Source organism: Aulostomus chinensis, chromosome 15 (assembly GCF_037954235.1).
Source record: "Aulostomus chinensis isolate RoL2024-O1b breed Wild chromosome 15, RoL_Achi_v1.0, whole genome shotgun sequence".
In the NCBI taxonomy this organism is placed as follows: domain Eukaryota; kingdom Metazoa; phylum Chordata; class Actinopteri; order Syngnathiformes; family Aulostomidae; genus Aulostomus; species Aulostomus chinensis.
Window position 1 is genome coordinate 23,752,571 of NC_141334.1, and position 16,998 is coordinate 23,769,568.

Genomic DNA, 16,998 nt, shown 5'->3' on the forward strand with positions numbered 1-16,998 from the left:
ATGTGGTTGATTGGCTGAGGTGAACGCACAGGAAGTGTTTCCTGGTGAAGAGTCTCTCCACTTTTCTCAGAGTCTCGAGATCATGTTCACTCTATAACTGCCCTGTTTTTCTGAATGTCAAATACACCGCAGTATCTGTTCTGTGGTCAGATCTCTCGCAGGTCCTGTCACATCAGTATGTTTCAGTAGGTGTGCTTTGAAACGATGATGTCATAGATTCACATGGAAGGCTGACATGAGTAAGCGACCAGTGAGTGCAACCATCTGGGGAGGAAGCAGACCAACAGAAGAGGAAACCAGAGAGATTCAGTTAGGAGCCGTGCCGCTGTGAACACGTGGGAGACCTCTGTGTGTGTGTGTGTGTGGTAAGGGTTCTTGATAGGCTTACTCACCGTGTTCTGACTAAGCTTTTGCCTCAATATTGCCACATGTATTATATGGAATGATCTGTAGGAGTATTTCCTTCACGGTCAAGTGAAACTCAACTCACGCATGACATTTTCCTCAACTACCGTGACCTATAAGGGATAACAAATAGAACTTTAATCACCTCCGTCTCACTCACACCCCCACACACATGCGCAGGACTGTGTGGAGTTTGCATCATTCTCTGCATGAATTGACTTGAATTTGAAACTTGAATTTTCCCTTACACAAAAAGTGTCTTCTCGTTGCAAGCAGTTGTCGAGGCCTGTGGCGGGCCGGTGGCGGGCCGGGGGGGGACCGGTGTGCCGCGCCTCCTCTCCTCATCTCATTATTTATACTGATCACCTTCCATTGTTCTGACATATTGTTGGCAATGTTCCTGCTTTGTTGCCTCTATGTCACTGGAGAGATCTGAATCACTTTGATCCTTTTTTTTTTTTTTTTTGGTCATTGCTAGTTGTCCTGAAAGATGCCTTGCAAACAAACGTAAATTTATAGTTAAATTAACAGAGTTGTGAGATTGTGATGCTTGATTATCTGCATCTTCAAAATTTGGATATGCATTCTAGCTTCCTGTGGCCTGGAGGCCTGTCTTTGTTTCATGTGTTTGTGTGTTGGACGTCTATCAGGCTTTCAGTTTTTACCTGCTTCTTGGTGGACATATTTACCAGTCAGGACCGCCTTCTTTGGCTTTGATTCTTGCTTGCCTCACCATCCCATAAGCCTTTTGACCTCCATTTGGTTAAATAAAGTCATTAAACTGCACTGACCCCCCATCCTGTCATTTTCGCTCTTTCCTCTATCCTGCTGCCCTTCCTGCATCAGGCGTTGCAACATCATCTTCCTGCCTGCAGCTTTGGAATCAGAATCCCAGTATGAGGAGCAGCTTGTATTTCCAGATAAAGGCGGTGATCTCCTCATTGCTCATCCATTACTCCCTCAGCATTGGAGTCAGGAGGGACAGGAAACATACAAAAACTCCTTTGGTTTTGCTTTTAACAGCTGGATCACCCTGGTCTGCCTCTTCCTGTCGTGAGCAAATGCGTTCTGCAGCTCTTTTCTGATGATTTTCTGAATAAATTGGTATAATAACAATCCTCTGAAACATGTAAATCTCAGCTTACAGGGTGCCCTTCCCCAGCTTTTTTATCCACCAGTCTCACAGTTTATTTTCATGCTTTCCGCACACCTTCATCCTCACCCCCATCAGAGCTGTTTGTTCCCTGCCTGCCTGCAGCCCAGCTGGTGGCAGGAGCAGGATGGAGGAGATGTGATAGACATCTCATCTGTTCAATCGCCCTTTTAACCATGAAAGTCCCCCAGGACCACTCTGTTCTCTGTGTCTCTGCTGTCAGCTGCACCCACACGCCTAAACAAAACAGACATGTACAGAAACCAGACTGACATCTTTTGTCCGTATCCTCCAGCGTTGACCTTAAATCTCTATTCCTTATGACCGTTGCTATCTCTCATCCCAGGCAACCCTGCCCCCCCCCCCATCCTCCCTGAAATACATTTATTAGTGATGATTACTTTTGCCTCAACTGATTGTTATAATGGAGTAAAAACTGGTGAATTAACTGCACAGGAAGCCTGGAATTCCTGCCTCTATGGGTCCGTCAGCCAAAATAAAAGATGCAGCTTGTTCTCCATCTCGAGTAGCAGGGGATCATGAGAGTTTTTAATTTTCATTCTGAAACAAGCTCCATTGCTGCTGCTGATCTGATGCAACTCTGGCAGAAATTTTATTCACGAACAAGCTAGGAATTAAAGATTTATTTGGATAACTGTTACTTTTGCGGGGGAAAGTGTGCAGCGTCAAAGGGACATGATGCTAAGCTGAAATGTTCCTAAACATAAATGTGCATCCCCCTTTAAATAAACAGGATATAATAACCAATATTCAAGCAGGGAAACAGAAAAATCATCATAATAAAAAATTCAGTCGTTTAAACTCTCTAGGTTTAAGTCTTTCAGAACATTTGATATGATGATTCACCTCATTGTTGAGATCGATTAAAGCCTTTTGCTTGTAACTGATATTAATCATCTCTGTGTGTGTTGGCAACCAGCAGGAATATAGATAATGAGCAGCAGTGACAGGGCCTGCAGGCTGGCGCCCGCAGGTTTGTCTTCACAGTGAGATTTGTTTCTTTTAAAAAAGGGTCTGAAAACGTTTCAATCGAAGGTTTTTGGTGAATATGTTCTTGGTGTTGATTAAGTTCGTATCTCACAGAGCCAGGAATGTCTGTCTGTTGGAACTATCTGCCACAGTTTCTGCCCACCCTCATCCAAGCGCTCTGAGTACATTAGCCCTAATGAAAGGGCTGGCTTTCCTGGGGCGCTCGTCAAAGGAGGCAGATTACACAATCAGTCTAATGGCACAGGGCATGGCAAGAGCACACGAGGAAGTCTAAAACGATGTAGAAAGCTGTTGCAGGAGACCATAGGAAGCCTGCAAGCTGCTCTGAACACAGGTTTTGTCAGTGAAAAGTCCAGTATCCTGATGCAAAGAAAAACATGGCAGGGATGTCTTACAGTAGGATTTGTCCCACTTTTTGTGTTGGTCTGGGGGTATTTTAGAGCTGAGGACTTCTCCATGACTTCACAATGGGTTCAAATCACAACCATTATGTAAGCATCTGCAGCTTTTCCCTCTGCATCCCAATGGAGGGTTTTTGGCTGGTCCTGGGTTGATTAGAGGCCTAATGGTGACTGGAAGAGCATGAAATTACTGAGATGGGCATGGCTTAGTGTGTGTGCGCACACACACACACACACACACACACTCACACAGAGACACGCTGCCACAAAACACAGAAGAATGATTCTCTTCTTCTGGTTCTCGTATCCCACTCAACCCCGCTGTTACTTTATTTAATCATAGTTTCTACTGTGTAAGTGTAGTTGTAGAGGATGGACTTGACATCAATATATCAAATTAATTTGAAAGTACATTTCCTGTGCACGGCACTGTCAGCCTTGATACTAGTTCCAGATGATGGAAGGAAGTCTTGAGTTCACAAAATAAATGTACAGTCATCGCACACAAGAAGGCTGAATAAGTTCCTTTTGAACTGATGAGACTAACGATTAGTCTGAATCGAGGGGAATGTTTCTCTCTTTCTACTCACAGGCATGAATTGAGTCGTCTGTGTGCACGTTCTCAAAATAAGAATGTCTGTTACATTTTCTCATAAATAAACTGACCTAAATGACACATTAGAGGGATGTAATCTGTTATGGGATTAGAACGTATAAATAAATCTGGCTTGTCTTCCAGTGTGACTGGCTTTTAGATGTATAAACAGCTGTAGACAAACATCTGTATCTTCCTGCAGTTTACATCCAGACACATGCTACAGAGCCGGAAGTGAAGGATCTTGTTGTCATTTCCTACCAAACACACAGTGCACCAGTGTTGGCCGTCTGTGATTTCAGCCCTTGTGTGTGTGTGTGTGTGTGTGTGTGTGTGTGTGTGTGTGTGTGTGTGTGTGTGTGTGTGTGTGTGTCTCCTTCCCCATGTGGCTTCAACAACATTAATACTCGTACTTTGTGTGATAACCATTGTCAGTCCAAGCAAAGATGTCTGATGGGTTTGACCTACACCCAGATAGCTGTTGCTGCTCCTTTTGTATGGTTTGTCATCGTCCTGAAACCGTCTGTGAATTCTCTGGTTCTGTGCGTATTTGTCATCGTAGCATCGGCCAGTTGTAATAAATGGCTTTCACGCCAGACAACAAGGGCACATTGCATCCCTTATTTCCCCTGGGAGCTCCAAAACATCTTTGAGGGCTGTAACAAGATCTCTGGCCTGACTTGTCCCCCAGTATTTTCTGCACTGGAGCCACAGAGAAGACACGCTGCTTCCTGTTTACACCGTCAGTATTCACACACGGGCATGAGATGTGCTCCCTCTCTGTAGATGTAAACAAATTCTTACGTGCTGCTCAAACTCTTGTGCGGACCAAAACACTGTGAGTTTCCAAAGTCCAGTTTGAAATGGAACTTTGTTGGTGTAGATGTTGCATCAATCCCCTCAGCAGCGTCGCTTTGTCTCTCGCAGCTTGTTAGCAGCTTAGCCTGCAGCCACCACTTCACTCCCTCTTAGTTAGCTCATCTAAACTAAGCAGCTGGGAGACACCGCAGAGAGTCAGCATGCTCTCTGCTGGACAGCCGGAGCCAACAAAGCTATTTCTTATAATCTCAGATTATATTAGCCAGCCAGCCAATACAACTATTCGCATAAACTGTATCTCTTTAAAAAAGCAACCATCGGCCAGCCCCTTATTAATTTTCCATGAATGTAGCCCGTTAGAAACTGAGTCTTTTCATCAATAATTCATATAGATACTAGAAAGATTGCATGATGCAATAATGGAGTTGGTGGAGCAGCCATGTTGGAAACTGACTGCCACTCGTCTGTTTATGTGTCGAGGCAGGCTAACGTTGAGTGGCAGCAATGCCTTGTGAGAGACAGCAAACGAATATGGATCACCAGTTCCTCCATGGCTTCTTGTTGTGTTCATTGTACGTGTGTGAACACAGTGTGTACAGCATGTGTGTGTGCGATGTATAATACGTGTACAATATAAAAGGAGTCCATTTGATTTTACAGCATTGCCGTGTATTAGAGCCTCTGGAGAGTAACATCATCTCACGCATAGAAATTCAGTTCAAGAGAAATTTGATCCCAACTTCATACGATTAAATAGTAAATGGACTCTTTTTATGTAGCGCTTTTGCTACCTTCGTGGTATGCAAACATTGTTACCTCATTCGTCCATACACACACACACACACACACACACACACACACACACACACACACACACACACACACACACACACACTCCTGTTATCAACAGCCAACAGCCAGTGCGCTGCGTCACATACACTCACACGTAGGTAAAATCAACCCTGTGTCAAGTGTGTGTCGTAATCTCACTGGAAGCAAATCCCTGTTTTCGAGAGTGGAAAAAAACACTCCTCCCATACTTCCTTCATGATTTAGAAATATTGCTAATATATTCAGTGTATGTGGGCTGATCTGTTCGCCTGAGCTGCACCAAATCCAAATCAAAGTCATTTCTGGCGGCTCGCTTTTTAATACCATTCTATTGGGTGAAAAGGTTTAGGAACACTTGAAAAAGCTCTCTCCTTCTGAGGTAATATCCAGGCTTCTCTTTTTGTTAGATATTTGAACATTGGATAAATGCTTTTTATATTAATAAAGAAGAAAAAAATTCTGACACCTACAGTATGATGTGTGCCTAATTAAGACACGAATTTGAATTCTTAAAACCATGTTTAATATAGCCGTTTTGCAAGTTGTTTATGTGTCCTGCAGTTTATGGAATTTTCATTCTCTCTTATAAAGTTGCTCAGAAGCGCATGAAGCCAGCTGTCTGATAGGAGGGAGCAGTAGTGCACAGCAGCGGCGAGTGAGCCGCAGCAGAATAGAGCGTGCTCACTGGAGACCTCTGGTTTCAGTCTCTTTTCAAGTTATCTCATCCTCCTCCTCTTCTTTTCCAAATGATATTGTGAAGCTAAAAAAAAAAAAAGTAAATAGGAATAAATTGATGGAAATTGAATGTCTCTCACCAAGAGTCACAGATTTTAATGTGTGTTGCCTGGAATATTCCAGTATAAATGTGTGTTAGTGTGACTGTGGTGCTACACAGTTACACTGACCTTGTGCTAGGAGGTTTCATTCTATCCTATTCTAGTTGAAACATTGCTGCGTGATACTGAACGGATCATTTTGGAGTTGGAGCTTGTAAATGTTGAACATTATTATTTACTGAAATGACTGCAATGCAGAAAAGCCCTCGGCCTCGGAGGAGGAGACGGCGTGGATGTGTGTGTCCCTGAAGTGTATTAACTCTCCTGGTCTATTTGACAAAGATGCACAGACGTGCTTAACGGCCATCCTCTCACTCACACTCACAAACACTCATCAGCTTACATTTAATTACCCTGAATATACAGCAAGCAATTTATAGAAATTTGATCAGAATCGCGTTTGGCCTTCTGCAACTTTCAGATTGCAGTTCAAGTAAGATGGGACGGTCCTCAGCCATGAAACCTCAAAGACGTGAGTTTCTGATGCACACAGCACGATGCCTCCGTAGGGATGAGCTTGTTGACTCTGCATCATCCGGATGCCAGAGCTCTGACTCGTGGTCTGTAACAACAACTAAAATGTATCAATCAAGTGAATAAGCTGCGCTGAAGTCACACACTGATGTTCAGAAGGAAGGATCAACCTGAAGGATCCGCGTCAACCGGGAGACGAACAGCCTGAGGGGCTTTTCAGATGCACACAGTCAGAATCAGAAGGATTCATGAATTATGAATCATCGTCCATTCTGATACTACAAACCTCATCACAATCAGAATATCCATCCGTCCATTTTCTTCCACTTATCTGGGGTCGGGTTGCAGTATCAGTGACAATAAGTTACGCAGCAAGCACATCCAGGATTTCTTCAGGAATTTATGAGTATTGATATATTGTGTAGTAATAGTAATATATTGTGATGCTGCACAATAATGCAGTATAACAAGGAGTGAGGTATATGATCCTCACACTCCAGTAATAAAAATACTCTTGATATGTGATCAAGCACATGCACAGGTGTGTTACTGTATGTTTCACACGGATGACAAATACTGGAGATACTGTGTAGATGAAATACTACACGTTCGACTGTTTAAAACTTTATAACCTTTTTACTGGCTGTAAAGAAATGAAGCAGCTGTAATTATATTATTGTCTTTATCTTAAGATTTGTTGCCTTTTTCTGTTTCTGAATAAGCTGCGGCAGAATACTGGAGAACAAATGAATCCCATGGAGTGCGCGTCTATCTTGTAAGGCTCTAACTGTCTTCCTCCTTGTTCTTGGCCTCGTCTCTGCAGGAGGAACCTGACCAAGCTGTCTTTGATCTTCAGCCACATGCTGGCTGAAATCAAAGCCATCTTCCCCAGAGGACAGTTCCAGGGGGACACGTTCAGGATCACCAAAGCCGATGCAGCTGACTTCTGGAGAAGATATTTTGGAGAGAAGTAAATCTGATCTTATTTCATCTCATCTCATCTCATCTCATCGTTCTTTCTTCTTTCTGCTCGTCTGGTTTAGACTTCATCCAGTGATAGAGAGAAGCTACTGTCATGACATGTGCATGTGTGCGCGCGCACACACACACACACAGACACACACACACACACACACACACAGCTCAGGGCAGCTGCTGTCTTTGTCTTCCTAATAACCCAGCTGAGACAAGGTCATGACCTCCATCTGCCCATACAACACCTCCTGTTTACTCTGAATCCCCACAGCCTGAATGATGTCACCTTTAGTGAAGTTTTATGAGCCAAAACTAAAATAGTTTGGGTTCATGACAGGTTGACAAACTAAATGAAATTTTTTGTCAGGCCCTGAAAAATGTAGAACTCTTCATGTGGTTTGTGGCAGTGACTGCACACAACATTTTATTTGGGTACATAGTGCTAGAAACTCTGCATAGAGGATTTAACATTACGTTACGTCTCATTTTTTCAAAGGAACTGCAGGTCTAATTCCTGATTTTTCTGCCTTCTGTTCCTTTCAAAGCTATGCGGGGGCTAGCTGCTTCAGCCATACTGTCAGTTCAAAGGGTGTTTCAAACGCTGGAACTGCTTCCTCAGTTGTATTTTACCATTTCAAGTTTTGGCCCCGCAGCTCGAGCCCCTGGACCTCCCATTATACAATGTAAAAGAGAGGGCAATAACTTAATGAGGAATGACCCTGAGGGTTACATTCTACATTCCCTACATGAACAAGATACCTAAAATACAGTTTGGCTTGTAGAGAGCGGAAAGATCTTGAATACGTTTTTTATCTCAGGGAACTCAAATGATGCCAGTAACTGAAGACAAAGAGGACGAACTGTCTCATGTCTGGTTTTCACCATGAAAAACCACTCACAAACTCACTGGTGATGAAACACAAGTGTGTGCTGTTGGCAGCAGCCATCTTGACCCTCCCTCTGCTGAAATGTCTCTGGTGTGTCCTCTTCAGTGTGGCAGTAAACTGCAGGGCCAGCCAAACACACTGGTGGCCCTGCTGAGGTCGTTGTAAACAGTAATATGTGGATGATCACATCGTCGTATGCTTCTTAATAACACAAAACAGCTCAGATTCAGCACTGTGCTGCTGATGTAAGCTGCTTTTCTGTCTAATGTTGGTTCAGCCGGTTTGAAACTGGTTTAGGTTTGTCAACCAAACTAGAGCCCAGATGCAAACACTTCCTCTGGCCGCACTTCCTGGCCACCCAGGCGAAGGTCAAACTGAATCATTCAATCGTAATCGTCCCAGATTCAGCATCGTCAGCTCCATTACTCAATTACCTGTCACATGATCTCTTTGAGATCAATAAAATATCACGATGGCATACACAGGGTTTGGCTCTTTACTGTACATTGCAGTGTAAGGAATAACCTCAGCCAGGCCTTGAAATATAATTTACTTAGAAAATACTCAAGACAGCAACATAATTAATCATCTGATTCTGTAAGTGAGTTTGTGTGTGTGTGTGTGTGTGTGTGTGTGTGTGTGTGTGTGTGTGTGTGTGTGTGCGCGCACAAGTAAGATGGTGACAAACATAGCAGAGGGTTTGTGAGACTAATGTGTGTAGACAAGTGAATATTAAAGTTGTGGTAAACCATAGAGCCAGAGAGCGATGTTCCCGTCAGTAATGGCTGGAGAACAGCTTCTGCTCTGAGTTGATGAAGCACTAAGTGTGCTGTACCCTCTCTCAGTGCTACCTCACGGTCCCCACTGGGCTCATCTCTCTCTCTCTCTCTCGCTCTCTCTCCCTCTCTCTCTCTCTCTCCCTCTCTCTCCCTCTCTTACTCTTCTACAATAATGCAAACTTCCTGTATTTCCATGTTGGTACCAAATCATTTAATCTTTGTTCTGAGGAAATAATCAGCTAGCTTCATAGAGCATTCTTCCAGAACAGTCCAGCCATTCCTTTTTCGGTCTTGCGTCTCTGCTGAATTACACCATGTCGTCTCTGTTACATACATTCAACCAGCCAAGTTTGACATTTTTGTTAACCGTTCGAGGCGCCTATACAACACCAGGGATGGATTATAACATCAGAATGTAGCTACTGGTTAGTTTTCAGATATTTCATGATCAATCCGACTGCAAATATTTATGCCATCCCAGTTTGGATCGGTCTTCTTTATTTTTGCTCATTGGTCATTTTAGAATAAGAAACTGTTTGGTTTAAGTTTTTGAACATAAAGCAAAAACAATTTTAAACGTTTACCCTGTTCACATGTATTTTTCAGTATGTAGATATCACATAAACTTATATTTATAGGTATATAGGTAGGTACAGGTATATATTTATAGATATTTAACATTGGTATCTGTAAATCGTGTGTCAGATATTTAATATACTACAACCCCATACAAAACCATGTATAACGTACGCTCGACAGTTTAATTTCTTTTAAATATCATTAGGGTTCCATATGAAATTGTAGTTGTTTGTGTTACATGAACTGCTTTCATTAGATATAATGATCATTATTAATGATTAGTATTTTGTTTGTCTTTTAAGAGGGATGCATTTCTGCTGCATTAAAAACATTTATACTGTGTCAGGAAGTACGAGCCAACCGAGTCGATCAACGTCTCCTGTTTGACTGCATGCTGCTGAGCCTGCTGCTGATAAATACTACATATAATAGTAACTAACTATGATAATATAGATACTACATCATTTGATGTTTGTTTTCCATGGCCGATCAAATCAAAGGGGAAAATCCTCCCCCGTGTTTACCACTGTACATGTACTTGTACTTCAACATCAGTTCAGTAAAATCCAGTAGAAAGTGTTATTGGATTAGGATTCTTTGCGCAATTTAATTACATGTATGGATGGATATATATATATATATATATATATATATATATATATATATATGTGTGTGTGTGTGTATTACAGTTATGAATGTTGCTTTATTTGTGCTTTTATGACTGGAAATGTTCTTTTTCTTTTCCTGAAGGACAATTGTGCCATGGAAAATATTCCGTCAGTGCCTTCATGAAGTGCATCCCATCAGCTCAGGTTTGGAGGCCATGGCCCTCAAATCCACCATTGACCTCACCTGCAACGACTACATCTCCGTTTTTGAGTTTGACATCTTCACACGCCTCTTTCAGGTTGGTCAAAAGTACAGAGGGTTTGAATCAGTCGGGTGATTTTACATGTTATCTATGCATGTGGTATGTAAATCAAGGGGGCATGAAGCCGCAGTGGCGACTCAAGCAATTTAATGTCAACAACAATTCCTCATGACTGGTACGATGCAGAAAGACGTACTAACGTTTGAACAATGATCAACGTGCATACCGCCGATATGTATGTCATTTAAATGTAAACATAACGCTTAAAAGGCAGAATGTGTTTTAACCAGCAAATCATATCAAAGTACCAACAGGCAAGAAAAAAACCATTTTTAACTTTTCCAAAATATGAATTTCTTCAAGTCACATCACACATTACTGCAGCTTCTTAAGAATGTGCATGCTTGGAAAGAAACCCAAACACAATCAGTCTGGAGTGGCGCGTTGGTGGCAGTGTTGGAGAGATGCTGGCAGCTGGACAGCTTCAGAACGTGTTGTGACTGTGAGGATGAAAGTGGGAGGAGGATGGATGATGTCCGATTGTCGCAACGTCTTCGCCTAGTTTACTTTTGCAGACGTGGAGATTGGTGGGAGGCAAAGAGATTATTTTTGTTGAGTGTTTTTGTTTGTAGTTGTTCTTCAGAATGTGTAGTCATGCTGTTGAGGTAGGGCTACATAATGAGATTTTAATGAACCAGCAATATGGTCTACTAGTAATATCCTAATTACAGGAGCTGCAAGAATTGCTGAAGCTAAAATCTGAGACAAAGTAACATTCTACAGCTGTCATATTTGGGATCTTCCTCACTGCTCGTGGTTCCCGACAGACTGAGGAGCATGTCTTTGCTCTGTACACATCTCTGTTCACTCTGGCACACCATTCTCACGTCAAATGTGACATAAGAATTATAATTCCTCCTCACATTTTGTACCATTACAAAATTGCAATATCAATTTGAATAATCAAACTGTGATGTTTTTTTGTTTTTTTTCCTAATTCAGAATGAGGATTTGAAGGCAGGAGAAGCTTTAGCCTCAGGCTCCTCCCTTTTTATATTTAATGAGTGCTGAACTCTGTCACAATGAGGTTTGTCAGTCTTTTCTTGCTGAGAGGTGATGGAGCATGAGACACTGACGTGTCCATTCCTGACTTGTTCAGTGGCTCTTGTTGTTCAAGTGGGAAATGTTTTGAAAAGTTCAGTGTGGTGTTGGGTGTCAGTCAGCAGGAGTCTAATAGGGACAGTGACTGCAACAGGGTGGCAGAATCCGAACTTGTGGGTCTATTACCTCTGGGTTTAGTCGAGTACTGAGTCCATGTGCTGATGTTTCTGGCTCAGTTTCTTTTCTTAGAGCTGCTTTGGTGTGTGTGGATTCCTCCTGATGAAAGATGAGTTCAGCCTCATGATGGTGCGAGAAAGCAGGATTTAACTTGAGGAGGATCTTTGTACTTCAAACGTGGATGAGTGCCACTACGACACGGGCTGGGAGGAAATGAGTCATCACTCTAATTAAGTTATAAACTCTTGGGAGGCCAGTGGAGGGAAGCAAATATAGATCTTTAAAATTCTATGAACTCACCATCATTGTTGTCCTATCAGTCATCACCATCATAATTAATCACAGCGATTGATGGATTTCTTTGGTTTTATTTTTTGTTCTTTTTTCATTTCTCTTTGTTGTTTTTCTAAACTGTGGGCTCTTCAGGGGTCACTTCAGTGGCCTGGTCTCTGTTCAGGAATCCCGGTGGGATCTCAGAGCTCTCAAGGTCACAACTCTGTGTTGAACCAAAGACAAAAACATGCCCAAACTTCCTTGCAAAGCTGTACCTGTAGAAATGGGCTTTCGAAGAAATGTCCTTCATGGATCAAAACCAGCGATCGCTCATCTATCTGATCGCAGTCCCCTCCAACAAGACAAAGTTGTTTGTTTCTGTAAACACAGCAGAAGAAATGTGTGGTGCGGGAGAGCTTGAGGCTCCGAACCTCTTCAACACTGGGCCCACACTACTGAGCCCTGAAACACAACTTAGCCTCTTTTAGATTGATTTCCTCCAAAAAAATATCAAATGATAAATGAAACCGCACTCGCAGGCAGCATAGTAGTCTTAGTCAAGTGTAGATCGCTTGGCTAAGATTCATGAACCAGCGTCTGGTGTTATGTTCAGGTGGAACATCATTGGGTTGGGTTGTACTGATACATGGTACGTTAAAGTTTCCGTGGGCTCAGCGTGTCTTCACGTTTACTCCTGTAGGCAGGGAAGGATTCAGTTTTCTCTTTCTCCATAAGATAATCAAACCAGTTCCCTATTTGCCTCAGAACCCACACATTTTGATATGAATGTCGGATTACATTGAAGAAATGCACCTCACTGAGGTGACCATGGTGCTCTGGTGCTCCAGGCTTTGAACCCTCTCAGGTTTCTTTGTCTCAGGGGTCAGGCCACCATCCGGGTTACAGCTTTACTCAAAAAAGTGGGTTGTTTGGCTCGCTCCACCATTCCAGCCTGAAGACCAGTAAGCCCTGTAAACATGAGGAGGTTTTTGTGTGTGTGTGTGCGTGTGTGTGTGTGTGTGTGTGTGTGTGTGTGTGTGTGTGTGTGTGTGTGTGTGTGTATGTGTGTCCTACCACATCAGTCATGGCAGTGGATCACCAGGACACAGGAAGGATGCGGGTGGACGGTGTGAAGCAGCTCAGCGTCATGCAGCCTGATGCTTCCAGTGCTGCAGTCTGATGTGAATGGCTTCTCTGTCAATGTCCCTGTGCTTTTTTTAGAGGATTGATCTTGGATTTTGATCAGATCTTTTTAAATGGGAATTAAATAGTCAGTGTGGTTGTGTAAGATCCAGCAAGTACTCAGCAAGTACTTAACTCCATCAAAGGCTTTTTTTGTTTTTTTTGGCTTCTGACGCTTTCGTTCGTGGGCTCAAATTAAAGCTGCAAGCAATAATGTGCATCGAATAAATGATGTTTGGAACCACTAGGTAGCGCTACGACTTACATTCGGCTTGTTGTCTTCAGGCTGGGACCTTCATCACTTTCATGGTCAAAGGTCAAATGTGAAATTGTCCACCTCCTCAGGGTATCGCCATTAACGAAAGACTCACAATAACTCAACACTGAGTTGTTAAGATGCTTCTGACAAACTTTAAGGTGGAACTGGTCAACACACTAGGAGTCACCCACATGTAAAAAAACCAAAACAAAACACCTACTACTTCTTACCTGCTGACACAATGTATGTATACCTGTCTTCCTCCATTATCTCTCCTCATCTCTGTCCCCGCTCTCCTGCTCTCTTTCCCCCCACCGGTCAAAGCAGACGTGCGTCCCCGCTGATCCTGGATCTGCTCCACCTTCCTGCCTGGTAAAGGAAGGTTCTGGTGGCTGCTGTTGCAGGATGTGCTTGCTGATGGAGAATTGTTGGGTGGAGGTTCATTGGAGGAGGGAGGTGCTGGACCTGCTCTACTTGGAAAGAGTCAGGAGAGAACTTTTGTTGTGATTTGGCGCTGCTCAAATAAAACTGACTTGACTCGACAGTGAATAATCTGTCCCCAAAATTTACACTAGACACAACAGCCACATTGAGTGAAAATCAGCGTGATTCTGTGTGATCCCGCTGAAAATGAATGACTTGAACCATTAAAAACATGCAAATGATCTTATCTTTGTAATTTGTCATTTTCTTGTAGTTGGTACTTTGTAGTCAGGTCTTACACTGGTATGTTGGGACAGACATGGAGGTTCCCCTCCAGCTGAGTTGTAAAGTAAAGCCACGAGTCAGTATTGATGGTGACTCGTTCTCCTCCATATTCAGTCTCTCAGCATATATGCACCTCTTTACAGCACAAAACCTCAAACCAGTTGTAAATGAAACTAAACAAAACTGGCTGCAATGCACATGTTACGTCCAAAACTCCTACTTCCTGAGCTACATGTAGTATATCTAGCAGTATATGTACTGTACTGTGTATATGAGAAAGCTCAGGCACTGCATGCTCTCTTCTCTTTTTGCCTTTGATCATTTTACTCCAGACTCTTACTTGTTTTAACCAAACGGAGGTACTAGACGTCGAATGCCCTTTGTGAACTGCGTCAAGACGACGACTTGCTGATGAAACCCTGAACGTGTTATAATCTCTTCAGTGACGTTAACACCGGATGCTCTTTTTCAGCCGTGGGGATCAATTCTGAGGAACTGGAACTTCCTGGCAGTAACACACCCTGGCTACATGGCCTTCCTCACCTACGATGAAGTCAAGGCTCGACTGCACAAGTACATCAACAAACCTGGCAGGTATGAAATCCAGTTTGACCTTCCTGAAAACTGGAGTCCAATTGAAATTTCTCCCTTATATTTTGTATTAATGGCTAAATATGGGGAAAAAAAAAGTTTAATTCCATGTGTATCTGCCATGGCCATAATATGTGAAACAAAAATTCCATCACTAATTACCTACAGTTTTACAAAAAGTGCCATTGATGTAATGATTGTTCCCCGCAAAAGCCTTCCAGCCCTCAGCCGCTGTATCTGCTTCTTAGTTCTCCAGTCCTGACAATTGTGCGTCAAAAGCAGAAGCAGTGTGAAGGCAGGATTGTGTGTCAGGATCCAAATTTGAGGGATCTAACCTCAGTTTGCACATATGCTCATGAATATTCATGACTTCAGTCACCATAGCAAACAGCCTTAGCAGGAGCTTGAGCTCCAAGGCAAAGGATATCAGTCAGAAATGAAGAGTTTTTAGTCATTAGAATTGGAGATTATATCTGTCATAAACAGGACATTCTACTGAGCTGCAGTCTGCGCAACCCAAAGCTCCTGCACACCCACTGAACATGTCGGGAAGCAGCAAGAATCTCTTTAACTGGCCTGAATCTCTTGAATCAAGATTCTGTTTCATCCACAAATCAATGCTTTGGTCCAAAATACTGGTCTTGCCTCCTGAACCAGGGTCAGGTAGGATGGTCTCAGCTGAGGTCCAAAAAAATGAGTGCCTGAACCCAAAGAGAACCCAGGAACTGAATCTCTGTTATTAGAAACTTGGGTCCAGGACCCATTCAGAACTAGTTCTCTGGTTTCTAGAGGAAAAATTGAAATATGTTGAAGGTACTTTAACCTCTATATTTGAAAACACATGCAAGCAGCTTTCATGAGGAGCAGCTCCTCTTTTCCAGCTGCATCCTCAGAAAATAATGGAGTCATTTTGCAGCCGTATATGTCTAGAAGTAGCCTACACACTGCTTTCCACAATTAATGCTGACAAACTGTGTCTGATGTTTGCCAATCATGAGGCTTTTTTTCCTCCACGTGGCAGGTTCCTGGTGGTGGGAAGAGAGTAGCAGGAGAAAATGCATTAAACAGCAGCGCTAATTTATTGAGAGCAGCTCATGTAGCCTTGAGCTGAGCCATGCATGCCCTGTGATTAGCTGCTCTTGTGTGGTGGAATGGTAGAGCGGAGCGGATAATGACAGGACAGACAAACAAGCCTGTGTGTTTGTGTGTGTGTGTGTGTGTGTGTGTGTGTGTGTGTGTGTGTGTGACAAACTGGGGAGGGCTATTATTGAGTTGCTACATGTCACCACATTGACTCACTCAGACATTCAGAATCACATCTCTATCAAACAATCACGTAAAAGTTTGTGGTGTCGGGGCAAGTTATCATTACTGAGTGGTATTTGACGAGGGATCCACCATGTTGGGATTTTCTCCTGCAGCTCTCTGTGACATATATTATGATATGAGAAAAAAAGCAGGAATTTCCATCATTCTGGAAGAATTTAATTGTCTCATCATTATTGTACTGAGCATGTCAACCTAATGGTGAGCCGCCCTCACACATTCGTGGTGTGCCCTCCAGGCTGGAATCAGCTACCTTTGATTTCCCATTATTATTATCTACTTAAGTTGAATCAGTTTCGTACACACACCAGAGAAAAGCGCACATCTCCATGGCGATGCTCAAACAATATTTCGCACATTCCTGTATTTGACTACTTATTATATCTTTGTAGACAGCACACAGACATGTAAACAGTCTGTGTTTGTGTGGCGGTACACAGCTTATCAGCCAACTCAAACAGTCTTCCCACATCTCTCCTCAGCTCAGCCCCTGGTGGATTTAGCTCGCTGCCTTTGTTGCTAGTGGAGGTGGGATCATACTGCGGTCAAGGCTCGCTCTAAGCCCAGCACTGTGGTGGGCTGCATTTATAATGGCCTCTCTTTTCTTTTCTTTTACATCTTCCTCACATTCATATTGTTCCACCTTGCGTTAAGCTCTTTCCATTTCAGCTGTGATTTGCGCTGTGAAATCCGTCGGTGATGAAGTCGCAGGGGAGCTGCGGTTTGATGTGTGTAGAAGAAGAACAGAAGGAAAATTTAGCATTC

At 42.9% G+C, this 16,998-nt stretch overlaps 1 protein-coding gene across 4 annotated transcripts in view; it reads left to right on the forward strand.

Annotated features, from left to right (window-relative positions):
• Positions 1-16,998, forward strand: part of cblb (Cbl proto-oncogene B, E3 ubiquitin protein ligase) — a 56,662-nt gene that overhangs the window by 16,125 nt on the left and 23,539 nt on the right. For all 4 annotated transcript variants that reach the window (XM_086179206.1, XM_086179207.1, XM_086179204.1 and 1 more), the window contains exons 4-6: positions 7,349-7,495; positions 10,496-10,652; positions 14,789-14,910. In XM_086179206.1, the coding sequence (XP_086035332.1) occupies positions 7,349-7,495; positions 10,496-10,652; positions 14,789-14,910 (426 nt within the window). The remainder of the gene's footprint in view (positions 1-7,348; positions 7,496-10,495; positions 10,653-14,788; positions 14,911-16,998) is intronic.